A 23,813-nucleotide genomic window follows, 5' to 3' on the forward strand; every position below is an offset into this window, starting at 1 on the left:
AAAAGACAAATATCTAATGTATATTGGATGGTCCCAACAAAACGGAGGACAAAGTAACGAGCACGGTAATAATGCTTTAAAATTTGCTGTTAAATGAGCTAAAACAGCCATTAAGAGCGGGAAAGAGCCAGCTGCTAGAAGGGAAGCAGCAGCTTCAGCCTGAAGAATCCAACCTGAAGAAGTCGCTATGTACAATACAGTATGTCTCAAACACAGAAGAGGCACTGAATGCCTGAAGTTGCACCATTAACTGAAGCATCTAAACCCCACTGGACCTTCAGAAGGAAATCACAGAACTCTGTAACAATGAAGGTGCCCATGAACACATGTACCTTTACTTCCACTTAGTGAGATTTCTGACGTGCAAAATCGGAGGACCTGCCTGCAACTGAGCTAAAAGTTTTACCCTTCCTTTTCTATCACCTACAGAGCAGGAGTATTAGCAGACTGTAAGGTAGAATCATAGCAAATAACATAAACACTGGAGGAATTTATTAATTCACCCCATCCCCAATACAATATTCATGAAGCTTTAGTATGTTATCATTGTCACATAAAACTACAAAGCCTTATTGTACAAGTTTTTTCAGTTGTAGGCTTGCAAAGGACAAAAGCTATTTTATTTTTTTAATCTAAAGCTATTTGTTTATTTTACTGATCTTGCTGCTTCTAACAGCCTGGCTAGCCTGGGTTATAAAAAAAAAAATATTCTACCAAGGATATACTCAAATATTTTCTTATTACAGACTTTGCCAATGCGTGCTTTCAGACACTGTAAGTCAGCCAGCAGCAGTAATGATTCATATTTTAAGTGTTTCTCCAAGACATTAAAAAACTATCCAAGGAAGCCAGCACTTCAAGACTGCACCATCCTTTCCTGCACACTCACCTTTCAAACTCCTAACTAACGGCATCCATTATCAGAGTAATTTCCTTAAGATGAAAAGGGGGAAAAAATCCCAACACCCAAACAACATAGCTTAGATTTTCCCTGCTGTAATTTTAACTGCTTTTCACCCCTTAGTTCTAAGTTGACAGGCTAAACACATGCATCCTCAAGGGCGACCAAAAGCCCTATACACACAAGAACTTCACAAGAACTTGTCAGCTTTGCCAAATTCCATCCAAACAGTCACATCAGTGTCAGGTCAGTGAACCACCTCAAAAAGGTGGCTCCAAAGAGAAAAGTCAGTGCTACGGGATCCTTTCCCACACAAGTGGCTGAGCTGTTGTTAGATCTGGTCCAGCTCCGTTATTTTTACTATGGTAGCCCCAGTAGCTGACATTAGCATTGTAAGTGATGCTCAGTCCAAGCCAGTGACAGGCTTCTGCACTAGAGTAAGCTACATCTCATCTCACCTTTGAAATAGATACAGGGTAGTAAAGGTAGCCCTGTCAAATGCAGGGCTAGAGCATGCTCAGTGCTTCTCGGAAACGGAGGTTACACGTGCCTTTGAAAATGTGTGATATTGCTCAGTCCCTGTCTCTTCAGACATCTTCCTGCCCTCTGGTTTGGCAGTGCAATATCATAGCAGCATCCTGCACGTTTAGTGCTTCTGTCCGTTCCGTACCTGTCTTCTGGGTCTCACGACCTAGCCACTAGGGAATCCTAAATGCACAAAGTCTTGCATCTTGTTCATGGCAGAGCTTTACGAGATGCTACATTTCTCAGAAGACAACAAAGCAATCCTCTCTGCAATTCAGCATTTAAAGACCTCTGCCCCAGTTCTTCAATTCTGAGATAATTTTAATGAAGTTTTGCCCAATCTGTGTCTACATATACCAAGTCTACATCAAGCTGTGGTTTCATGAGGGGCCTTTGTCACCTCCTTCTCACTCTGATTTCACTCCATGTCATGTGCTGGCTTCTACACTCATCTGTGCCGAGCCACCTCAGTGTACTAAGCCAGCAGAAAAGTGAACTACTAAGAAAAGCAAATAGCTTTACTCTTGATTCCACCGTCACACAAGGCAGGTTCAGGTGAGCAAGGGAGTGTGAGGGAGAAGCTAGGACTGCAATGGGAAGGATAGAAAGGACCGAGCAGGCAGGATGGCAAGAGCCAGTAACCATGCTGGCTCAGGCTGCCATCCACCTCCCTTCCTTGAATCTTAATATCTGTTAAACAAGGAATTGTCTCACTTAGCTGTTGAATAACTTGAACAATCAGGAGATCGGCAGGTCATTTACCCTATAATCTAGGAGAACACCTGAAGTGATGCAAGAAACACAGCTATTATTTTCATGAGAATATGAAAACTAAATTTAATGAAATTTCATTCTATAGGAAGACTCAACAAGAAGTCACAGCAAGCATTGAATCTTGCTCTTGGACAAAGGTGAGGTGAGGACAACCCTTCTCTAACCATCAAAAGCTAAAACGGGTCTCCCTTATTCAGGTGTCTTCACAATAACCAGTTCTCAGTTTCAATTACACTAGAAGGAAGTGTTAAGTCACAGATATTAAATCTGCCTATTGGCTCATTTCATGTTTGAACCATTGACTTCAGCAACTTTTTTACTGTGTACAAAGGATAAGGAGGACTGGATCCTTGCAAGTACAACCACCAACTAAATAATAAGCAGTGGTAAAAAAAGCTTAATTTAAACTAGACTCAGTTCTTTCAACTTCATGGAAGCATAAAAGTATTTTTTTTCAGTTAAAAGGTACAAAAAATTGAGAATAAGTATAAAGAAGAATGTGAGCCACCCAAGGACAAGGTCAGAAAATGTAACTGAGGTGTTCTACTCCTCAGAAATTAGAAGATACAGGTACCAACCAGGCAGCGAAGAATCTGCTCAGCTCCTAAGAACAGGGAAGAAATGCGGATTTGAACAAACATGCCTTCCATTTCAAGTGTACTTCAAAATTAAAATAACTCCAATAAACATTAGTAAAGACTCTCCCTTCTTTGATTTCAGATGTGCCTCAGCACACAGGTAGGAAGAAATCACTGTGTGGTAAAGGTATTTCACAACATGAGATTTACATGGAATTTCTAAAGAGGGTTCTCTGATCAGAGGCAAGTAATACCATTTCACAGGACCGGTGCAAAGGGGACTACATCACCATTTTATATAAAGCTATACCATGTTTGCCACTCTATACTGCCTGCATGGTTAGCGGGTACAGTCAGAGTTTAAAACTCACCTGTTGAAAAAGAACAGTAACAAATGTAGAAAATAGAGCCACATAATATTATTTGTCCTTTAAAAGTGACAAATACCAAAGTTCCTTCACCAGATATTGGTTTATCATGATATACTGGGTGATGACTGTATTTTTTTTTCCCTGCTGGAATTCCTGTTTCCAGAGAACTTGAAATTGAGCGATAAAATGATTAATATGTAACTGTTTGGGATACAGTTCAACATATATCTTGGAATTCAGTTTGTGGCACAGACAGAGAGAGAGAAATGAATGGCAAAGCACTAAAATGATCGAGTGTTATGAGTGTTCTTTATGCATCTGTGCTCAGGGGAGCAGGTTAATACATCCTGAAAATAAAAACTAGAGGCACAAAAAAATTAGGGCACTGCCACTTCCATTTCAGTATAGTATTTCACAGACTGTGAGAGCTGCGGACAGGTAACCCATAGCCAGCAAGCCAGTCAGACCAGAAGTACAGGTCAAATGATAGTCAGTCATTAGAAGATTTCAATGTGCTCCACAAAAATATATCCAAGCTTCAGACCTGCATTACAAAAGGGGCGAGGGACACATTGCAGGACACTACCGTTTAAGGGCTTTCTGGTTTCTGAAGAGCAAATCAAAAGAACATATGCATCAATCAACTCCAAAGAAGGATTTCTGGATTTAAATGAAGTTCTGCATTATTACTCTCTTTCACAGAAGCTGATCAGCTTAAACTAATCCACTTCTTGATTTTCCATTGGACCAGATACTTGAAGTGTGTTTGGGAACACTGGTATGTATCAGGAACTATTTCACAGTGAAGCCAATGTGAACTAAAGGCAGTCAGCAATTGCCAGGAGGCACTCAACACCTTACCAGATGGAACAGACATCATAAAAGGAAGATGGTCAGTCTGCATTCTCTTCTCTATTTTGAGCTGGAGACGAGGCAACTACATCCTCTGTGGAAAACGCTGGCTCTTGAATAACACTGATGCAGGCTCCCAAGCCTAAGGTCCATTTTGATTTGAAGTGAGCACAGCTCTACCAAAAATGAAACGTAATTTGCTCTTTCTTGATATGGTCTTCCTTCCAAAGCCAACCCATGGCCTTTAAAAAAGGGTGAACAAGCACTGATCTTTCAAGGATGTTAATGGGAGATGGGAGAGGGGCTGGGATATCTGATCTTCACAACAAAGAAGGGCCAACAAAGCTGCTGGCTTTAAGTGATGAGGGTAAGGCCTCAAGGCCCTTTTCTCCCTGTACTATGACACCACTCGCTCAATGTGCCAGGCATGGCCCTGGTCAACCAGCTACACCTGATCACCACCTTCTCCTTCCATGTGTTTGGAAATGCTTTTCAGGAGGATTTTCTTCATCACCTTCTGAGTGCCTGAGGTGAGGCTGACCAACCTGTCGTTCCCTGGATCTTCCTTCCTGCCCATGGAGATGACATCAATCTGTTCAGAATGTAGCCTTCCTTCTGTACCTCTCAGGCTAGAGAGGCTACAGAAGGACCGCACAAGAGTGACAAGTTCTCTTTCCCTGTGCTATAAAATGCTGCTTGAAGTGCTCCCTGGAAATGCTGTTCCTTTCTAAAAATCAGCTTTTTTCCTCCCTGTTTCTTCTTGTCCCTGTCAAAGAATGAGCATCTAAAGTCCACTGGTTGCTGATTACACCTAGTAAAAACCAAGGAAAACGTGTACCAAGACTTCAAGGAAGTCAGTCTTCCGCTGCAGGAAAATTCAACACCTTCTTAAGGAAAGGAGCGGAATCGTGCCTTTGTATTATGAAAAGACTGTATACAGGAGGAAAATCTAACTTCCAGTTACTCCTAAGACAAATGCACAGTGGAGAAAAGGCGCACGGCACTAGGCCCAGGTGCCACTGTAGTCCCGATCTCAGATGGTCTGAATTCCACCTAACTCCCTGCAGTTACTCTTGGCTGACTGCCGTTCTGCAGGTGTGATTAGGTTGCAGAGAAAGCTCAGCTCCAAACATCCTAGCATCACACGAGTGGGCTGGGCATGGTGCTGGGAGCAAGAGCAAGCCAGCCACACAATCCTCACTCAGCCTCTCCGGTCCTAGATCCTCCTGCTGTTTCCAGTCCTGTTGTCAGACACATGGGCCACCATGAAACTGCCCGAGTGCTGCCTGCATCTCGGGGCAACAGCCTGGACTCTCCCTCACTAACACAATCGTGCTGGAGTGTACCAGCAAAGACGGAAGAGCCCGGGCCAAGCCAGCAAGTGCAAAGCAGCTTAATAGAGAACCATCTGCTCCAAAGAAGGGGAAGGCAGAACTGCATGCCCACCAGTCAAGATACTAGATACAATTTCCCTCGCCATTCATTACCTAAGGGTAATGAAGGAACCGTAACACAAGAAAGGACTTGTCTTGCTCTCCACGTACCCTCAGGCCAGCTGGCACCACCAAGCATTTTCTGATCATGTGGTAGAAGGCTGCAGTTTATCTGACCGCAGAACAATTTTACAACCCAGGAATCAACCTGTGCAGGTGCCTTTGTATGATCTTTTTCTGCTGTCCCGTTTTAATGGATGCAATAAATAACGCTCTGTCTTTATTACCAGTACTTAATTATTTTGTAACATTTGAAGGGAACTCAATTTTCCTTAGACAGAGGTACCTGCACAAACATAAATGCAGCACGATCTCCAATAGACAAGAATTTACTCCAAAGGAAAGGCTCATGTTCTGAGCGTTACAGACACATTTCCACAGACAAACACTGACACAACAAGGGAGGAATCTGAATGTCACTGGCTCTTGAATTCTGACCTCAGTTTTGTAACCCTCTTACTGTCTGAACTTCACTATTATGTACTTCACTGCTACAACTCCCCCATTCGCCAGATGAGTACTAATAAATGACTTCATATGCATTGTACTTAATTTTTTTCACCTTCAGAACACTTCAGACATGTAAACAAAGGCAAAAAATGCTGAGCACCACTAATAAACCTCTAGGTCAAGGTGACTGTTTTCCTTTATAGTGTGGATGACAATAGATACCTGCTAAAAAAACAGAAGCCCAACTCAACAATCAACAGATGATAGATGTAACAGACAAGCATGGGTGAAAATATGTGTGGGAATGACCCTAAAAGTTTGGTCTTTTAGGGGTTGCTTTTTGGTTGATAGCTGCCGCACCACACAAGATAAACAAAAATGAGTGTCCCAGCTCACTGTAAAATGGGAATTGGTATTTATATCCTGAGTGTCACTTATTTACTTACAATAGACTTTCTTTATCACATGTTGCAAAACGACAACACACAAGACATTGCAAATAAACTGCTTCCTGACTGGAAGCATCACCTTTAAAGCTAAGGCTACTTCACTATTCATCCTCTTGACGATTCCTGACTGTTTTGTACTGTACATTATCACTCACCTGTATCCAGCTGTTCTTTCACAATTCTATTAATGACTGCAAAGCAAGGGTTACCCTTCCCCCTGTGCCTGTGCAACACCCTGCAGAGTGTGATGTACTAGGTGCGGTCGGGAGAGACAATTGTCTTCACAGGAGCTCATACGGTGCTGTGTTTGCATTTCTGGTAAAAACAGTGTTGGTAACACATGAATCTTTTGGCTGCTGCTGAACAGTGCTTGCACAGCAGCAAAGCTTTCTTTTGCGCTTCTCCCTCTATTCACCCCCAAAACAAGTAGGCTTGCAAGTGGCCAAGATGTTAGGAAGCGACACTGCCAGGACAGCTGCCTCCTACTGACCAGGGGGATATTTCAGACCATGTGATGTTGTGTTTAGCGATAACAGCTCAAGAAAAGAAGGTATAAGGGGAAACGTTTGAGGCTATGGCATTTGTTGTCCAAAGCCCTTACACATGCTGCGGTCCTGCTTTCCCGGAAGTGGCTAATCACCTGCCTGCTGATGGGGAGTAACAAATGAATTCCTCTTTTTGCTTTGCTTTCATGTGCAGCTTTCTCTTGCCTTATGAAACTGTAATTATCTCAATCCATGGGTCTTTTTGCCTTCCGTTTTCTTCCCATTCTGCAGGAGAGAGGAGTGAGTGAGAGGCTGGGTGGGTGTCTGGCTGCTGACTGGGGTTAACCCAATGCAGGTGGCCCACTCCTTGCCTGGGACTTCTGGCTGCTGCAGTAATACAAAGAATGATATTAAAAATCTTCATTGCAGAAAGGAACTGAAAGTGGTTTTTGCAAATCCCAAGATCATATACTGAATTGACAGGCTGAAACTGCTGTCTTACAGTGTAACTATGAATAATAAATTTTCTTTTTCTATATAGAAATAATACGTGAGATGCCAGCTCAAGTACAGGGATGAAAGATAATGTCAATAAGAAGCAAAACTGCCTCAAGGTGCTCAGTGCCATAGAAACACTGTAACTCTTATCCCAAAGATAATGCACATATACTCAATACTGTGACACACATATTGTGATGTATAATCCGCCCAGCACTGCATTAACTTTTCATTGAATTATTTTTCCATGCAATGTACAAACCCATTCTTGTTTTTCTCAGGGTATTTTCTTTTCTTTCATGACTGCACTCCCCTCTGCTACTCTTTCCTGTAAGAAGTTGTACGATGACTTTTTGTCTCCAATACCCCCTTTCCTTTTTTTCTGCTCTTCATACCCCTTTCCTCTTTTTTCCCCCCGGCATTAGACTCCATATTTCTTCTCCTTTATATCTCTCATTGTCTCTCGTTCAGATTTCCCTCTATACACATGAATGCACCATAATTCCCTCTTTTAATGTTTCCTAGCTATCTTCCCCAGTCCCTTGCACCAGGACACACATTGCCATTAGTTAACCAAAACTTAGCACCGTTCAGGGAAAAAAGGACAGGCGACAGGATTCAGCATAGTACTATACCAGTACAAAGACTGTAGGCAGCAGCTCTGGTTTACCAATGTACAGTTGGCAGCTGGCAATACCTGAAACGGCTTTTTCTTTCCATCCTTCTCTAACAATTCAATGCTCTAGCAGACAGAAACAGCTTTGGGTTTTTTTCCCTGGATGCTGTAAAACAGCATTGAGAAGAGATCTCCATTGCACTTGCTGGAGCACTGATGAACACTGGTACTGCTTTAATGTCCCTCCTCCTGAATCTGAAAAGAGGACCCTGAGAACTGTCCATGAAAATGATAAAAACCGGTGATTTCCACTCTCTTCAGAACTCACCCCAGTTCTAGTGCAAGTGATAGTACAGAAACTGTCTGTCTACAGATCTGGAGCAAGGGACAGCACTGACTCATATCCAGTTTTATCACAGCCTTTAAAAAAACCCAATATAGTAAGAGCTAAATGCTTTTTGTATTTGAATGAAAAAAAGTCAAAGTTTCCAGCTTGTGACACCAGCCAAGATAGTAAGTGGAATTTTCCATCCCTAAGGGAGCCAATCGGGATAACCATGCCCCAGAAAAATGTCACTGACCGCAGCTGTACATTTCCGAATGTTACACCTCAACACAGCGAAACAACACCCATGTATTAAGTACATATTTCTGGACAGCATAAAACAATTTTTTTTAACAGCTTCCCAAAACAGAAAGATGAGTGAAGCACCAGCCAAGGTTACCACTGTAGTTCATGCAAGACTGGTTCAGCTAATTTAAGCAACAACGTTGACTGCTGCTGTAATCGAGATTTCCTTCTTCCAGGGCGGTGTTGGAAATGCGAGCTGTAACAGCCAAACCCCTACTAGAAAAAGAAGATAAAAAACGCAGTCCATTTAAAACTTCACTAATGACAGATGAAATCAGCTGCCTCCAAGTGCATGGTTCTGTGAAGCAGTCAGTCTTTGGTTGCACAATAATCGCTCAGCCTCTGCGTCTGAGCAGATTTCCTTCTTGTCTGGCTGCTTTGCTAAAATGAGGAAGCTGTCTGGCCTCTGATAAGTGATTTCTCTTGTGCACCACCATCCACAGGCTATTTATGGAAGATAAAAATTGTGGGAGGGCAAGAAACGGCGAAATAATCTTATTCAGACCCTCTATATCTCAGAGAAGAGGACAATTCTAAGTACAACCAAGTGGTATTCTTTATCTACTAATAAGAAGTTACCTATCTGCTCAGACACAGGCCTCAGTGGTAGAAAAGGATGTGGGGCAATCACAGAACCAGCATATGAATGACATTACTAAAGAGCCCTTGTTACAAGGTGTTAGCCATGATCATGAAAAAGGCAATTCTTTGTAATGACTAGCTACAATTAAGTCCTGCCTACCAGTGATCACAGCGTGCAATACTTCAATCCCACCACCGCCAGTTTAACTAGCTCCTTACTTTAATCCCCATAGCTACCTAGGCCACCATTGCACCACACTGAAAGAAACTATACAATCCCGTACATTGTCAACTGAAAGCTAAGGAGTTTACAGCTATATGACAAAGAATATATCATATTCTAATCAGGTAGTGAATTAAAAAAAACCACAAAACCCAAACCACAATACAAGCCTGTTGCAAACAACAACCTCATAATTTTGTTTCTTCTCTCTCCAATCCAATATTAACATTGGACTGTTTTAAACATCAACTTTCAATTTAAAACATTTCAACTGAAAAAGCATTATCAGTAAGTTTTTCCAATCTACATTAAAGATGCACACAACACTCAAAATACTGCAGTAATTGAGTAACGTTGCACAAGTACCATATTCAAGTCACAGACAATTCCCAAACTCACTGCAAACTCAAAACTCATTGCAAAACAGTATTAAAGGCACAGCTGACTGTTGGCATGTCTGCGAAGGACAGCAACAGAATCTTAAACAAAGCAAATGTCCTTGCAGAGTTTTAACTCTGGGAAACACAGCTGCTTTCTCTCTAACTCTCAAGGGGGTGTTTATATCTTTCTAGACACCTGCAGGGACTGAAGGTATTACTCTGGACAAAGCCAGGAGACCCTTACGCTTTGTAAGCATGTAGCTTGTCCATTATTAATAAGGAACGACTCCTCTGTACAGGCAACAGTCCCCACGTAACAGCTAGCCTGCCACCCACTCCAGTGGTCTCTCCCATCTCAAATCAAGTCATAATCCCCAAACCATGGATGAACCTGCTGTTTCAGGTAAAAGCAGGGACACATCCCCTGTAATTAGTTTTCTCTGCAGATGCACAGACACAATCACTGGCTCAGCCTGTGCTCTGTCCCCTCCTCCCAGGTAAGGTATTGGTTGTGGTGCTCATTGGGAACCTGTCCCCCACACCACCAAGCCAACTGCCCGTTTAGAAAAATACTACCTGATTGCTGCAAAAAGCGTGCATGCATGTGGCTCCTGCTGTAATTCACTCCACTGTAGAAGACCATGTATCTTGCATGGTAGGGAGAATCCCTGTATCACAACTCAGATCATGGTAAGTAAAAACATTGTAACATCGCAATAGCAGCAACAGAACTCACCAGCCTTGACTCTGGAGAGGGAGCCCTCCTTGGGAGCAAGAGCTGGCCCACCTCACCTGCCATACCTCCTTTTAGGTGACTGGGAAGAAGAGCTCCTCGTCAGAGCAAGGCACCTCTGAAACCACTGCTCGGAACCATTCTCGGATACATTGTTTGGGTTCTTTATATTGTTTGCCCTTTAAATAGTCAATAAAGTCTCATATTGTCAGTAATACACAATATAGAAAGAGCTTAACCCTTACTTGCGAGCTATAGAGCTCTTATAGGTAAAGTTCATGGCTGTCTAAAAATGGATTTACCAACCATGCAAGGTAATACCACCTACAGAGAAGGAGCCCACGCTGGCTGACCAGCCAAGCCTGGCTCAGACTGGCTGGCTGCTTGAAGCCCAGGGTACACACTGTTTGTTATTAAAAAACACCCACAAACTGCACAGCAAGCTGCAAAGTTACTCCCTTGACCTGGCTATCCAATACATATCCAACAGCATACAGCTACTTAAAACTCAAACAGGAACATAAAACGTAAAACCAGTGCCTCATGGCAACAATCATTCTAGTAGCCTATCAAATTAGATGCACAAAAATTAAAAAGCATGCAATCTCATCTTCCTGAAAGTTGTTAATGAGATAAGGAGCACCTTGTGAACTGCTCAGTGAAGTCTCGATGCCTATGCCTGCTAACCCTCAGCAAGCAATCTGTTCAGTCACTCACCCTCACACATGCTGCTCACAACACTTGTTCTCACTGTCTGAGGCATTTACGGCTTGACTGATTCAAATCTTCAGTTAACACCTGCCCTATCTCTCCCCGCCCCAGAGAACACCACACTGACATCTGGCAGTCGCACAGACAGCAGTTTAAAAGTTTGTATCTGTCATCTCCAGCAAAGGCTTTGTCATCCATGGCAACAGAGCCTTGAGCAAGGTCTCCTCAAATAAGATGACGACTTGTTTACATCACCGAAGTCCATGTTGTTAGCTGTGGGGGCACATCACAATTCCTATCAGGAAAAAACAGGTGAGAATTCCCCAAAATGCTAAACATCACGACAGTTTCCAGACCAACTGGCATCATCACAACCTGGTCGCTGGACCAGACCAGGTCTCAGCATACAAAAGAACGACCTTTTCTAAAGGCAACACTTGACGCTTGGCAAGGTGCCAGAGGAGTGAAGGGTGATGAATGAAGGGGGAAATGAGAACAGATGAGATTCCCCAGTGGCACTGTGGATGCTGACAGCTTTTGCTGACTGCCTGGAGGCTTGCAGGCCTCTCAGACACGCTGGGACAACACCCCTGTTTCTACTGGGAAGCTTCACTCAAGCAATCTACAAAAGGCTCAGTTAGCCAGCGGGTGACAAGCAGCAACTGGGGACTGTGTTTTTCCCAAAGAGATATGAAAGCTCTCAAAGTGGCCTTCCCAGAGTGTGATTACAGACTGGCAGGAAAGTATGCTGATGTTCTGTAGTTCTGCAGCTGCTGCTGGTCACCTCAGGTTAACAGCATACTTCTCCCCCAGCACTCTGTACTTCTTTCTTGAACTCACTAATGGCATTTAAAAAAAACCACAAACAAACAAACAAGAAACCACCAAAAACATTCTAAGAAAATTGCCCCTTGAAGCAGCTTCTCAATCTCGCCATCACTGCATTTCCATTTTCCATAAGGGAAGCTGTGAGCAAGAGGGGAAGCTGTAAGCATTGCAGCTGCTGCTATTGTTGCAAGAACAGCAGCCAAATCTGCTTTGGCTTCGAAAGCTGCAGTCACCTAGCTTTGACCAGTCAGGCGCACCTGTACTCACCATTACATTCATCTGATCACCAGCACTGCAGTGCAGGGAGTTGTTTCATGATGATCCCTCAAGAATCAGAGTTATGCAAAAATGAATAAGCTCACAGGTGGGTGAAAAGAAATCACAGCAATTTTCTGTGTACAGAAAGTAGCAATTTCTGGCTGCTGTATACTTTACACCTCACCACAAAACAGGAGGACAAGACCACAGCGGACATGACATGACAACAACACAAAGGAGACAACTCAGCCGCAGTACTGAATGAGTACCTCACAAAGCCTCCCCAGGGAGGGGAGCGGCGGAAGCACCCATAGTAAGCAAATACTGTCTGGCTCTGGGGGGCAATACTCCGCTCCCCCGGTTATGCCGAGCAGGTACCCAACACAGCCTCATGGTCAGGCATGCTGCCTTCACTGAGGTACCGCCACAGCTCGTACTGGATCATAGCGAGACACAACATGTTCCAGCATCTACAGCCCTGACCCAGGGAAGGATGCTTGGCATGATGGTCTTTATCATTTACAGGCTCTGAGCAGATGGAGACCGCGCTTAGAAAGAACTGATCCCCTGGTTTCGGTTTCTCTGTGGCAGGAGAGGACGTTCAAAGGGATAGCATCTCCAATGAGAGTGAAGACAGGGAATACACCGCACTTGCACATCTTAAAGAAAAGTTACAGAGCAGTAAGAATCCACACTTCACCCCATCTTATTATTGTGGACACCATGCACATCCGATTAAAATTTTAAAAAGGCGTTTGCAAATTTAACTTTCTGTAAAGCAAATGTGCAGGACACCGCTGCCAATACTTCACTCTGCTCTTTCAAGCATACTAAACACGTCTCAAGAGATACGGTAAATTTCTAGGCTTCATTTCCTTTTTTTTTTTTTTTTTTTTTGTTTTGTTTCAGAAAATGTATTTGCTAACCCTTGTTCAACCACCTCTATAGAAAGAGCACTACATGCACTCAGGTTGCCAATGAATGTATTGCAACAAATTGTAATGGACGGGTCAGATGAGCAATGAAAAACAGCTCCAACTATGTGCTTTTAGGAAGCCTCTTTTAGGATATAAATAAAACATTCACTGACACATTCAAAGCAGAAACTCCCTGGTGTTTAACAATGACTATAACCACCTTTTTACAAAATGTAATGGAGTTGATTTTTCAGCCTTCTAGAGCAGTTTCAACATCAAGAGAAATCACTAGTTTCTTTTTTGCTGAAAGAGACAGAAATTGGAACAGATGGTACAAAACCTTCCCCTGACCAAGAGAAAAAAGGACTACATTCTCAGCTTGTGGTTTGAAGCACATGGAACCACTTCAGGCTTATGTAGTTCCTGCCCTTATATGCCAGGCACTTGCTCTTGATGACAGCACTCTCTATGGCTGCACTGTTCTCTAAAAACTCTTAGGGAAAAAGAAAACTGAAGGAGAGCTGAAGCAAAGCTGCATCAGTTCCCTTGTTTGGTTTACCACGTAACCTTGTGAACAGCTGCATCACTGCAGCTGAGAACGGTTGCGTGGAGGCAAGGCAGAAATGTAAAATTCCTTAAACTGGTGTTGCTTGTGAAGTTTTGTCTCATCAAATGAAACTGTGTCAGCCTACCACCAAGCACTTCTTGGTTAACACACAGAGAACATACTGTTTGCTCCCAGCTCTTACGCAAATACCTGGGCAGAAACTGTAAAATGGCCACGCAGAGCAGAGGCATGGAAAAAATACAACTGGCCAGGACAGCCTGTTTCAGTGATCTCAAAGTGGAAATAACAGGATTTCCCAGACCTGTTGGTTTTAATTACTAGGCTTGGACATTCCTCACTCAAAGTGTTCCTGCTTACTTTGGAGCCATCTAAGACTTAGATAATTTTTTTTCTCTCTTTCCTCAGCATCCCAAGCAAGGTCCTTTTACCGCAGCTTCTAGCAGAACAACAAAAATAATGAGCAGCTACCACACATAGCTTTGACTTTGGCATGAAAATAACTATGTTGCTAAAAAACATGTCCCATTTCTTACTGCTTAGCCAGTAGTTTATCACAGAGTTGCAGACTGCAGACACCTGCACATTCTTGGGGTGGTTTTCCTCAATTATTATTTTCTTTGGAAACGTAAAAGCCTCCTGCAAGCTCAAAATAAGAGATCTTGTATAGTATACCATGACATCACTGACAGCTATTACAGCATTATCTTTCATGTTTGCTGTTATCAGCCAGATGAAAAGTCAAGCAGAACACAAAACTGTTTGACTCTAAGCTTTGTAGTTTAGCATACAGCAGCTTCCACCAAGCTTGTTGCTTCTGGTTGCTATTTTCCTTTGGAAGAACTATAAACAGAGTGAAAGTAGAGGAAAGTTGAAAGCACAGTCTACACAGGACCCAGAGACATGCTTACAGTTCAGCATTTCTGCACATCACCAGAATCCCTCTCTTCTGACTGAGCAGCATTATTACCATACAGGCAAAATCATGCATCACTGGTGCATGCTGCAAACAATTAGATGTTTTTCTTCAATCACCTCCATGGACACAAAGACATTTCAGGCTCAAGATCAAGTTAGAAGATTGAGTAGCTCTCAAGTCATTCCAAGCATCATTTGCCTTTGTGAATTTCCTTTTCCTGTATCAATGGTTTTGATTAGGAAACGTTTTCTTCCACTAACAGATTTTGATTTCTTTTCATATTTTAACAACTTCTGAATTTAGCTCCCCAGTAAATTTGCTTGGTATCATCCAACACATTCAGAAATTGATCTTGGCTCCAGCAACCCAACTACCAGAATTTTCCAGCTTTCCATGTTAGACATTAATATTCTCTTGAATACTATTATTTAACCACACGTTAGTATACAAATAACCCAGAGGGGTTTCAGCACACTTCAAAGTTACTCAGAATTACAGACTGTCTTGTTGGTGATTCACTTGTAAAGTATGTAATTGCTTTTGTCAAGAAATACTTTGGAAATTAAATATATACTCAGCAGAAAAGCTTAAACTATTGCCTTTGCATTTTTAACAAGTTAAAATAATGTTAAGTCAACTTTTATTGAGTTTAGCCTTTTTTACCTTGCAGTTGTTTGTAAGTACTTTCTTCAGCCTTGAAAAGATAGTTCTGATTTTCGTCTTTTCTGCATGGAGGAACTGCTCTTTCCTGGTTCGTAATGAGCTGGAAGAATCAGCGCTGTTTCCAGCTTAAAACACCTTGTATTCTGAGGCTGCGCTTACTGTGCCGGAACTATCGTCCTCTTAGTAACAACAGTGTTACCTGCTGTGTGAACAATCGCCTTCAGTCTGAACCATGGTCAGAGTTAGCTTGGCCCAACCTAAAGGAGGTGAAAGAGGGGCAAAAAAGGCCATGGGCCACCTCTGACCCTCTCAAGAGTCCAGAAACATGGAAGAGTCCAAGAGTTTGAGAAGCCTGAGAGAACTCGCCAAGCTAAGTAAAACAGGTTCCTAGAAAGCCCTACAATAAAACAAGCCAGCAGTAGCACGGACACAGAGCAAACGTGCTTCAGATGAAATCAGCACAGTTAGTGTGGCATACCGAAGATTGCCTCGCGTGTTGATTTTGCCAAGCTGGCTAAAATTCAAGTTATTTAGCTTCTCTGGTGCACACCGATACACACCCACTCACACACTTACTTAGTACACTGCTGCTATAGAACCAAGATGGACACAATGGGATCCTGCATGTATCCCCGAGAATATAAGAGATCTTGGCAAAACTGCAAATACAAAAAAAAAAAAAAGAAAAAAAAAAAAAGAAGAAAAAAAAAAAGGAAAAGTTATATTAATCACCATCAAGTTAAACCAGTTGAAGCGGGTTAGATGTTGAAGATACTTCATAACTTCCTGTTAAAATCACAGCATCAATTCAGACTAGACTTTGGAAATGAAGCCCCTACTAATGTTAGTAATACTCATGCATAAAAAAACAGCTTTCAAACCATCTTACTGCCATGTAAAATCCACAAATCACAGAACTATGTTTTCTCCTCCATTTTATTATCAAAATATTTACAGACCATTCTTTAAACATTAGAAAGCCAGGATCTCAATGCATAAAATGCTTTATCTTTTCAAAGCTATAGTCATTTTGTAAGATTAAAGAAGTTTTCCTGCAAAAGAGTAGAGGAATTTGTGTAGGTTTACAGGGAAGAAACACATTTTTTGCGTCCTAATTTCATTCCACGCCAGACACCACAGCACCCAGAACTTGAAGAGAAAGCACTGGCAGCATTTAGATATCAGCAACGATTCAGTAATCACCAGATTGTAGACAACCTCTTCATCTTGTCCAAGACTGCTGAATTTAGTCCTTGTGTTACAATCTTTCTTACAGAAGAACAGCTATAACATTATCTTTCACTTCCTCTGTATGATTTTCATGGCACACGGTTGTCAACCATTAGAACTATTTCATGCGCATACACATACAATTTTTTTTTTTAGCTTGCAAGCACTGCAAACAGCCCTTAACATTACAGGAAATTCCTTCTTGTTCTCCCTCACATCCTTTACTTCTTGGTAAAAGGAATTAAGGAAGAAAGAGAAAACAGGAACAGTAATGTTCCCTCTTCGTAACAACCACAATTCAGAGGCCCAGTACGCAATTTAGCATGATATATGCCTAACCCAGAAGACCTTACCTTTGTCCTCTGCCAGCACAATGGTTCTCCTTCTTAGTAAGACTGCAGTCCTACCAGCCACCTTAACACTAACACAGGAATGTCTACAGATGTAGCATAAAGAATTCTTTCCTAAAAGATACCGCAAACATTTCTTACTAGGAGAACTAAACAGTAATACAAATGGACCGATGGGTATAGTGGAAATACTGTGTAAAAAGAGATAAAGGAGAACTACAAAAATATTTAGCCCTCCATATTTTATTGGGTGCACAAATTAATCTAGAACTAGCCTATTCTGGTTATTCCTACACATCGCAGCACAAACATTTACTTTTCTTAGGGTGTTATTCAAGAAGACAACACTATTGTGACACCATATTAAACGAAGTTCATTTGCCCAAAGTTCCTTGGATACCTGAGATAACTTCTACTGATGTTATCTGCAGGCAAGCTGGAAAGCAGAAAAATGTAAGAAGGTGAAGATGAAAGAGTGCTAGGGGAACTAATTTACATGATTTTAACTTCTGTTAAAAGTGACTGCAGAAAGCCACTAGCTTGAATTCTGACGAATTTGATATTTAACAGCATTGCTAAAATATTATTTTATATAAAGTATGTGAATTATGATGTAAACTATGGAGATTTACACACATTACATAAAAAATGTGAAGTACACACACACACTTCATATATGCATCAAAACCTGAAACTTCAGCACAAATAAGCACGGCTGTGCTAGCTGTAAGAGTCACACATCATAGCTGCAAGGACACCACAGCAGGATGGGCAGCAGAGAGGACTAGGTATTTCTAGACCATAAAAGGAACTGTTCTTTCCACACTGGTGAAAGCAAAAGGATAAGAGCTGATCAGCAAAGGACAATGCAGACACATGCTCCAAAAAAAAAAAATAAAAAAAATGTCTTCTGAGAAGTTACTCCAGGTCCACACGATAGCTTGGGAACAACCCAAGAGAAGGCAGCAGACAACGGTTTGTACCGCTGCTGACCAGAACTCATACTGAGGGGCAGCTGCGGGGTCTGAGGAGCGCGGTGCAGCCGCCCCGCGGGTGCAGGCAGCCATGCCCAGCGCACCGGTGCATCTCTCCTACCCAGCCTCACCCCTGAGGTCACCTGATGGCTGTCAGCGAAGCAGAAGAAACTGGGTGGCTTTTAAACTTTAGGACAACATCATTCCTAACTTCTAATGTCAGTTTAGGACTCTGGATGCTAATAACTGACACAAGTTTTAAAAAAAAATTACTAAACAAATAAAGGCGGGGGGAAAACAAGGCACTGGGGTTTATAAAAAATGAAGGCAACGACTCCAGCACAAATTATTGTCAGGGGCCAAGTTTTTGTGGGATGAGAACATATGTGAGGAGGTATCACCACAAGTTGTCTTCCTTGCTCTTCCCTAGGCACTGTTCACTGCCGCCACTGGGATTAAGCTGACAAATCACTCCACGGACAGCTGTGTGCCACAGCAATGACAGCGCTTATCCACCCGTCAACCTCCGCATCTGGATGGAACAAAATTTCCTGCACCGCGTCAAGTTAAGGTATCGGCTCCAAACCTGGCAGCGCTCCACTACTGATCACTTTCGAGTTTTTGCCTTTCGGCCACACATCCCCCACATCCCCGGGGTCAGCGCCTGGCGGTCTCCGACGGGCAGGGCGCAGCCCCCGCCCCCCGTACCAGGCCAGCGCTGTCCCCAGGAACTTACCCGTGCTGAGGAACGCGGTGCTCCACCGGAGCGCCATGTGCCTTCGCACCACGGTGTGCCCGTTGTTGTTAGCAGCAAAGCTGTTGTCAATGCTCACCGGCACCGGGGTGCTGCTACCACGCAGGGCGCGGAGCCAGCCGGGGCGCCCGCCGCCGCCTCAGGAACGCGCCCAGGCAGCCCCCGGCGGCGCGGCCCGTCCCCGCACCCTGCCCCGCACCCTGCCCCTGCCCCGGAGCGAAGCCCCGGCGGCCCGAGCCGGACCCCCGCACCCCCCGACGACGCCCGTCAGGCCCGCCCAGCGGCGGTGAGCGCGGTGCCCCCGCGGGCCGAGGGTCCCAACGGTCCTAACGGCCGCCCCCGCCCCGCTCGCCCCTTACCATCTGGGCCACCTTCAGCATGCCGGCGCAGGAGCGGAAATAGGCGCCGTCCATGAGCTCCGCGTCCGAGCCCGCTGAGGAGGCGGCGGTGGCGGCCGGCGGGGCCGCGGGCCCCCCGCTGTTCACCCCGGTGCGGATCACCCGCGCCCCGTGAGACATGGCTCCCTCCCGCGCTGCCCTCGCCGCCGCCCGGCCCGGGACAGGGGGACGCGGGCGGGACGCCGAGCGGCGGCGCCCCGGGGCCGACGGGGGCCGGGCGGAGAGCGGCGCCTCCCCGCCCGCCCTCGCTCCCCGGCTGGCGCGGCCGCGGGGCGGGGGCCGCGGGGGGGGGGGCGCGGCGAGGCCGCGGGGCTTTCCCGCCGGGGGGCGCCGCCCGCGCGCGGGGGAAGCGGGCCCGGGGCCGCGCTCGGGCAGGCAGAGGGTCGCCGTGCCGCCGCCCTCCGGCGCTCCCCCCGCACCCTCCCGCAGCGGGACGCCCGGCCGTGCCCGCGTCGCGGCTGGGCTGCGCGAAGACGGAGGCCGAAGCGAACGTTCCCCGGCGGGGCGCGGGGCGCCCGGCTGCCTGCGGGTCCCGGGCGGGGAGCGCCGCGCTGCACCCGGGCCGCCGCGGCGGGTCCGCTCGGGGGCGGGAGAGCCCTCGGCGCGCCGGGGTGCGGGTGACAGTCTCGGCGGGGGTCCAGCTGCCGACAGCGTCTGCCCACACAACGTTTATTCTCCCCCCACAACCCCAAAGCGTCTGGTTCGTGATCCCGTAAAAGATAAAACATTCGCGTTAAATGGGCTGCGACGGGTAAAACTAACGACCGTCTCACGGCCTCGGCCCCGTTGTTTGAATTACATCATGCAGCGATGCTAACAAAACTCAGCAAAGGAAGCAATGCATTTCCTCGAGTTTAAAAATAACTTGTTTTGCTTTCTGACAAGTGAGGTAACAGCAGGCCTCCGAGCTGGGCACGTGCTGCTTCTGTACATTAGAGCAGTGACCCCATCTGCTGCTCTGTTCTGCAGTCAGGATGCACATTCTCTTCAGATTCAGTATTTAATAGCACCTTCAGCAACTAAAATTGTCTTAGGAGGGCAGACGGGTAAGTTTGAATGACCTCCAACACAAATAAGGGGCCAGCATAAGCCATTTACGTGAGCAAGACGGGTCATCGCCAACACTGGCAATCACCATTACAGACTAAGCAGTACCTAGTTTTGGGCTTCTATTAAGCCAGCTAGTAATTACAATATAATGTTACCTGTCCCACCACATTTTATCTCATGTTATTAGATGTCAAAGCTACAATATTGAACACTAGCTGCTGAAAAAGAGTTTTTGTTGGGTTGTGGTTTAGTTTTGTGGGTTTTTTTAAACAGCTGCTCCCCCACACACACACATTTCTTACAGTTCAAGTTCAGAGGCATGCACATTTAAAGGTTTCTTGCAAGCCCTGTGGAGGAAGTTTCTAGTAACTTCTGTACTTCCTTGTTAAGAAGTAATTTTTTCTTACTGATTCAGCTCCTTCAGTTCTTCTGGAAGTGTGTATGTGCTTGGGGCCCTGCTGATCTGAGTTCAGCCCAGTGAAATATAAATACCTTCAAATTAATACAAGTCGAAGTTGTATTTTCTGCTCAGAAATACAGGCAGCTTCTGTAAACTACTGGCACAAAGTCAGGCTAAAACACTGCTGAATGTGAAGTTTTTATTACAGTTCTCATGCTATTTACTTCATCTTAAGTGCACCATGTATAATGATGATAAGAGGTACTGACAACTGCTTAATAAATGAAATTTGATGGCCGCAAGTTGACATCAGGTACCTTTATGTATGTGGGTGACAAATTTTTGAGAGACTGTTTGTCTGAAACAAGGTATTTATACTGTCAAATACCTTCATTTTGCAAGTTGATTAGCATTTTGGGTTTTATTCTAAATATCTGTATTAAGAATTTCACTACGGATTTCATCACTTACCAGTTGTTCTTTTAAGAAAGGCTTCTTCCAGTCTTATGAAAGCCAAGCAATATCTGCAGCCACAACTCTTGTTTTAATTGTTATATGATAAACCACACCCATCTTTTATCTTCTCTATCAATATTAGAATATACAAAGGCGTAAGTGATAGCTTTCAAATCAGTATTGAGAATTAATGCACTGGAAGAAACAGATAACCTTTTGGTTGCTTATGCCTTTCTTCCAAGCCTGAAATAGGAGTAAACTTCAGAAGTAATTCTCAGCTTGTACAGATTCATCCAATTTTAAATAGATATTCATTCAGAACACTTGGAAAACAAGACAGTTGGTGCCTGGGCAACAGATGAGAGAAATGAGACAGATGAGAAAGATCATGGGAAGCAAGGTAATTATCTTCCTAAAAGAAAAGAGCAAAGGAGATAAATTAAGATTTGGGGGAGGGGGGGGAAAGCAAGGCCAAGCATAAAGTAAATTCTGCCTAGTATGTAATTTTTTTGAAATTCAGAATTAAGGATTCAACTGACAGATTTGCCTTTGGAAGCCATTTCACATATCTTCCCTTGAGGATCACCACTGAAGACTCAGAGAGGTGCTAGGTATTTTGCCAGAATCATTCTTTATCTGATAATAGTGTGGTTTTGTCCTTCGTTAGTGAGTTTATTCTGGCATGTTACACACAGTTTCCACAACAGTTTTTGGTAAACTGTATGAAATGTGTTACTCTCTCTCAGCCCTACTTCCTCTTACAACCCCTATCCACAAAAGTTGTCTGGGTTATGACTTTAGACCAGACCATTGCAATTACCACAAAATCATGGAACATTTGTGCAAACATAGTCACATTCTTTGAACTTAAAATAGGTACATCAAGTATCATTTAAGAAAGAATTCCTCTTACTACTAAAGCATTTTTATTAGTGAGAAATCACAGATGAGATTTTAATTCTGATTATATTTCTAGTCATGTTTTATCAGTTGACATTTGGATCATTTTTATCCCTTTGATTTTTTTCCAGCAATGGAAAAGAGCATATGGGATTTTCATGACACATTTTATCTGTGTAGATAAATGCATAGTTGGTAGCCCTTCTTCCTTCTCACAACTGGATAATTTTAGCAAGCAGCAGACAGGCTGACCTTTGTTGTGCAGGCCAGATGCAACTTGCAGACAAATATAGGTTTTCAAATAATATCTTGGCTTCCCTTACACTGAAACCCTGTGACTTCAACAGATAATCAAGAACAACACAATGTGATAGAGAACAGAATTAGCTGGCTGCTGATACATCTTCCTTGCTCCCAGGCATGCACATAAGTAAGCGCACACCATTTAGTTACAGGGAGAAAATAAAGAAGTTTTTTTAAGCAGTAAGATTTCTCTACTACCATATATAATCCTCTAAGCAAGTTTTAGAAGACTGGAAGAGAGTCCAAACCTTCTTAACCCAGGAATAAAAAAATAATAATATACCAGTAGTTTTAGATGAGGAAAACTTTAAATAATACCACAAAATAACCATGACCTTACACTCTCCACGTAATTCCTGGAAAAAATTCCTTAGGTAATTTGTATTTGAAAGTGATTTTCAAAAGTATCTGTTTTGAAGGTCATAATCTTCTGTCATACTTCTGCTTGACTCAAAGAGATTTAAATGAGCATAAAATTAAAAACTTCATTTGTTAAACTAACAACTGACAAATGATGCCAACAGACAGGAAAGGAAGGAGCAAATTCTTTGTTTCTAGCACTGGCATCTTGACAATTCTATGGATTTAACATTTATATCGTTTAATAAGATTTAGAAGCCCAGATTTTAACTAGGACAGATTAATGGCCTAATCTGAGGAGAAGGGAGAAAAACACGGTCCTCGTCCTCCCCCCAACCCAAATGTATTACCTTTAGTAGGTGTTTTGTGATATTCTCAATAGGTTAAACACTGAGCACTTAAGGGAGTGTTGTCTAGCCTTATGCCTTGGAGCCTGCTGGATCGAGAAACCTGTTAAGATAATTCGTTTCAGGTACAACATTCCCTCAATGAGCTTCAGATCTACAGTAACAGGTTCCAAAAGCAATCGCATGATTGTGAGAAGCTGTTCTGACAAGCAAACAGACAGGATCATCAGAATTCTTAGCAAGATATATTTCACTCTGAAAAAGAAATTTAAAAAGCAACCTTCTACTCCCAGTTTACAAACCATGCACAGTTGGGTCATTTTTTATTTATTTTTAAAGTTTTGGGTGGTTTTTTTCTGCACAATGTCACTTTTTGTACATAGTAATGAGAGAATATCAATCTTAGCTTTGCTTTGTAGCATTCAGTATCAAAAGTATACCTGTAACATTTAAAAAGTTACATTTACAAAACTGGCACCTTGTCCTAGTAAGATTTATTAAAGCTTTAGCAATAACATCTATACAATGCCTAGAAAAATACCATGTTAATTTTAAAAGAAACAGTATGAAATTTTATTATACAGTATAAAATCAGTGTTAGATGTCTCTAAAGATGGTACTGTATTATAAATAATCATTTAATCTCAGCTTACAATATATTGTGTCAATTCTAGCAGAAACGTTCAAAAAGACCTCGATTCCTCTTCCAAGCTTTTGTCGAGTATAATCCTCAAGATATTTTATACTACAGAATTCATTTTAACAAAATATTTACTGCAATGTTCGCGATCGCCAAGATATAAAGCTAAAATACGTATTTCCAGCATAGCAGGAGGTAACCACGAAGGCAAAGAACTGTAGAGAGAGGGGGAAAAAAAAATATATTAGG

At 43.3% G+C, this 23,813-nt stretch overlaps 2 protein-coding genes across 5 annotated transcripts in view; both read right to left on the reverse strand.

The window, feature by feature from the left end:
- Nucleotides 1-19,380, reverse strand: part of CMTM7 (CKLF like MARVEL transmembrane domain containing 7) — a 24,841-nt gene extending 5,461 nt beyond the window's left edge. The window contains exons 1-3 of one of the 3 annotated variants that reach the window (XM_080387322.1): nucleotides 19,070-19,207; nucleotides 16,986-17,096; nucleotides 15,979-16,061 (exon numbers count right to left, since the gene is read on the reverse strand). Coding sequence is in view for 1 of the 3 variants with exons in the window: in XM_080387321.1 (XP_080243447.1) it covers nucleotides 19,070-19,228 (159 nt within the window). In the remaining 2 variants the exon portion in view is untranslated. Of the gene's footprint in view, nucleotides 1-15,978; nucleotides 16,062-16,985; nucleotides 17,097-18,692; nucleotides 18,875-19,069 lie in introns of those variants that run through there. The other 2 variants (XM_080387321.1, XM_080387323.1) reach the window with 2 other exon arrangements.
- A 1,363-nt stretch (nucleotides 19,381-20,743) lies between these two features.
- The window catches only part of CMTM8 (CKLF like MARVEL transmembrane domain containing 8), a 39,302-nt gene continuing 36,232 nt past the window's right edge, over nucleotides 20,744-23,813 (reverse strand). For both annotated transcript variants that reach the window (XM_080387280.1, XM_080387279.1), the window contains exon 4: nucleotides 20,744-23,779. In XM_080387280.1, the coding sequence (XP_080243406.1) occupies nucleotides 23,696-23,779 (84 nt within the window). In that variant the 3' untranslated portion in view covers nucleotides 20,744-23,695. The remainder of the gene's footprint in view (nucleotides 23,780-23,813) is intronic.

This window comes from Falco punctatus, assembly GCF_963210335.1.
Source record: "Falco punctatus genome assembly, chromosome: 4".
NCBI classification, from domain to species: Eukaryota; Metazoa; Chordata; class Aves; order Falconiformes; family Falconidae; genus Falco; species Falco punctatus.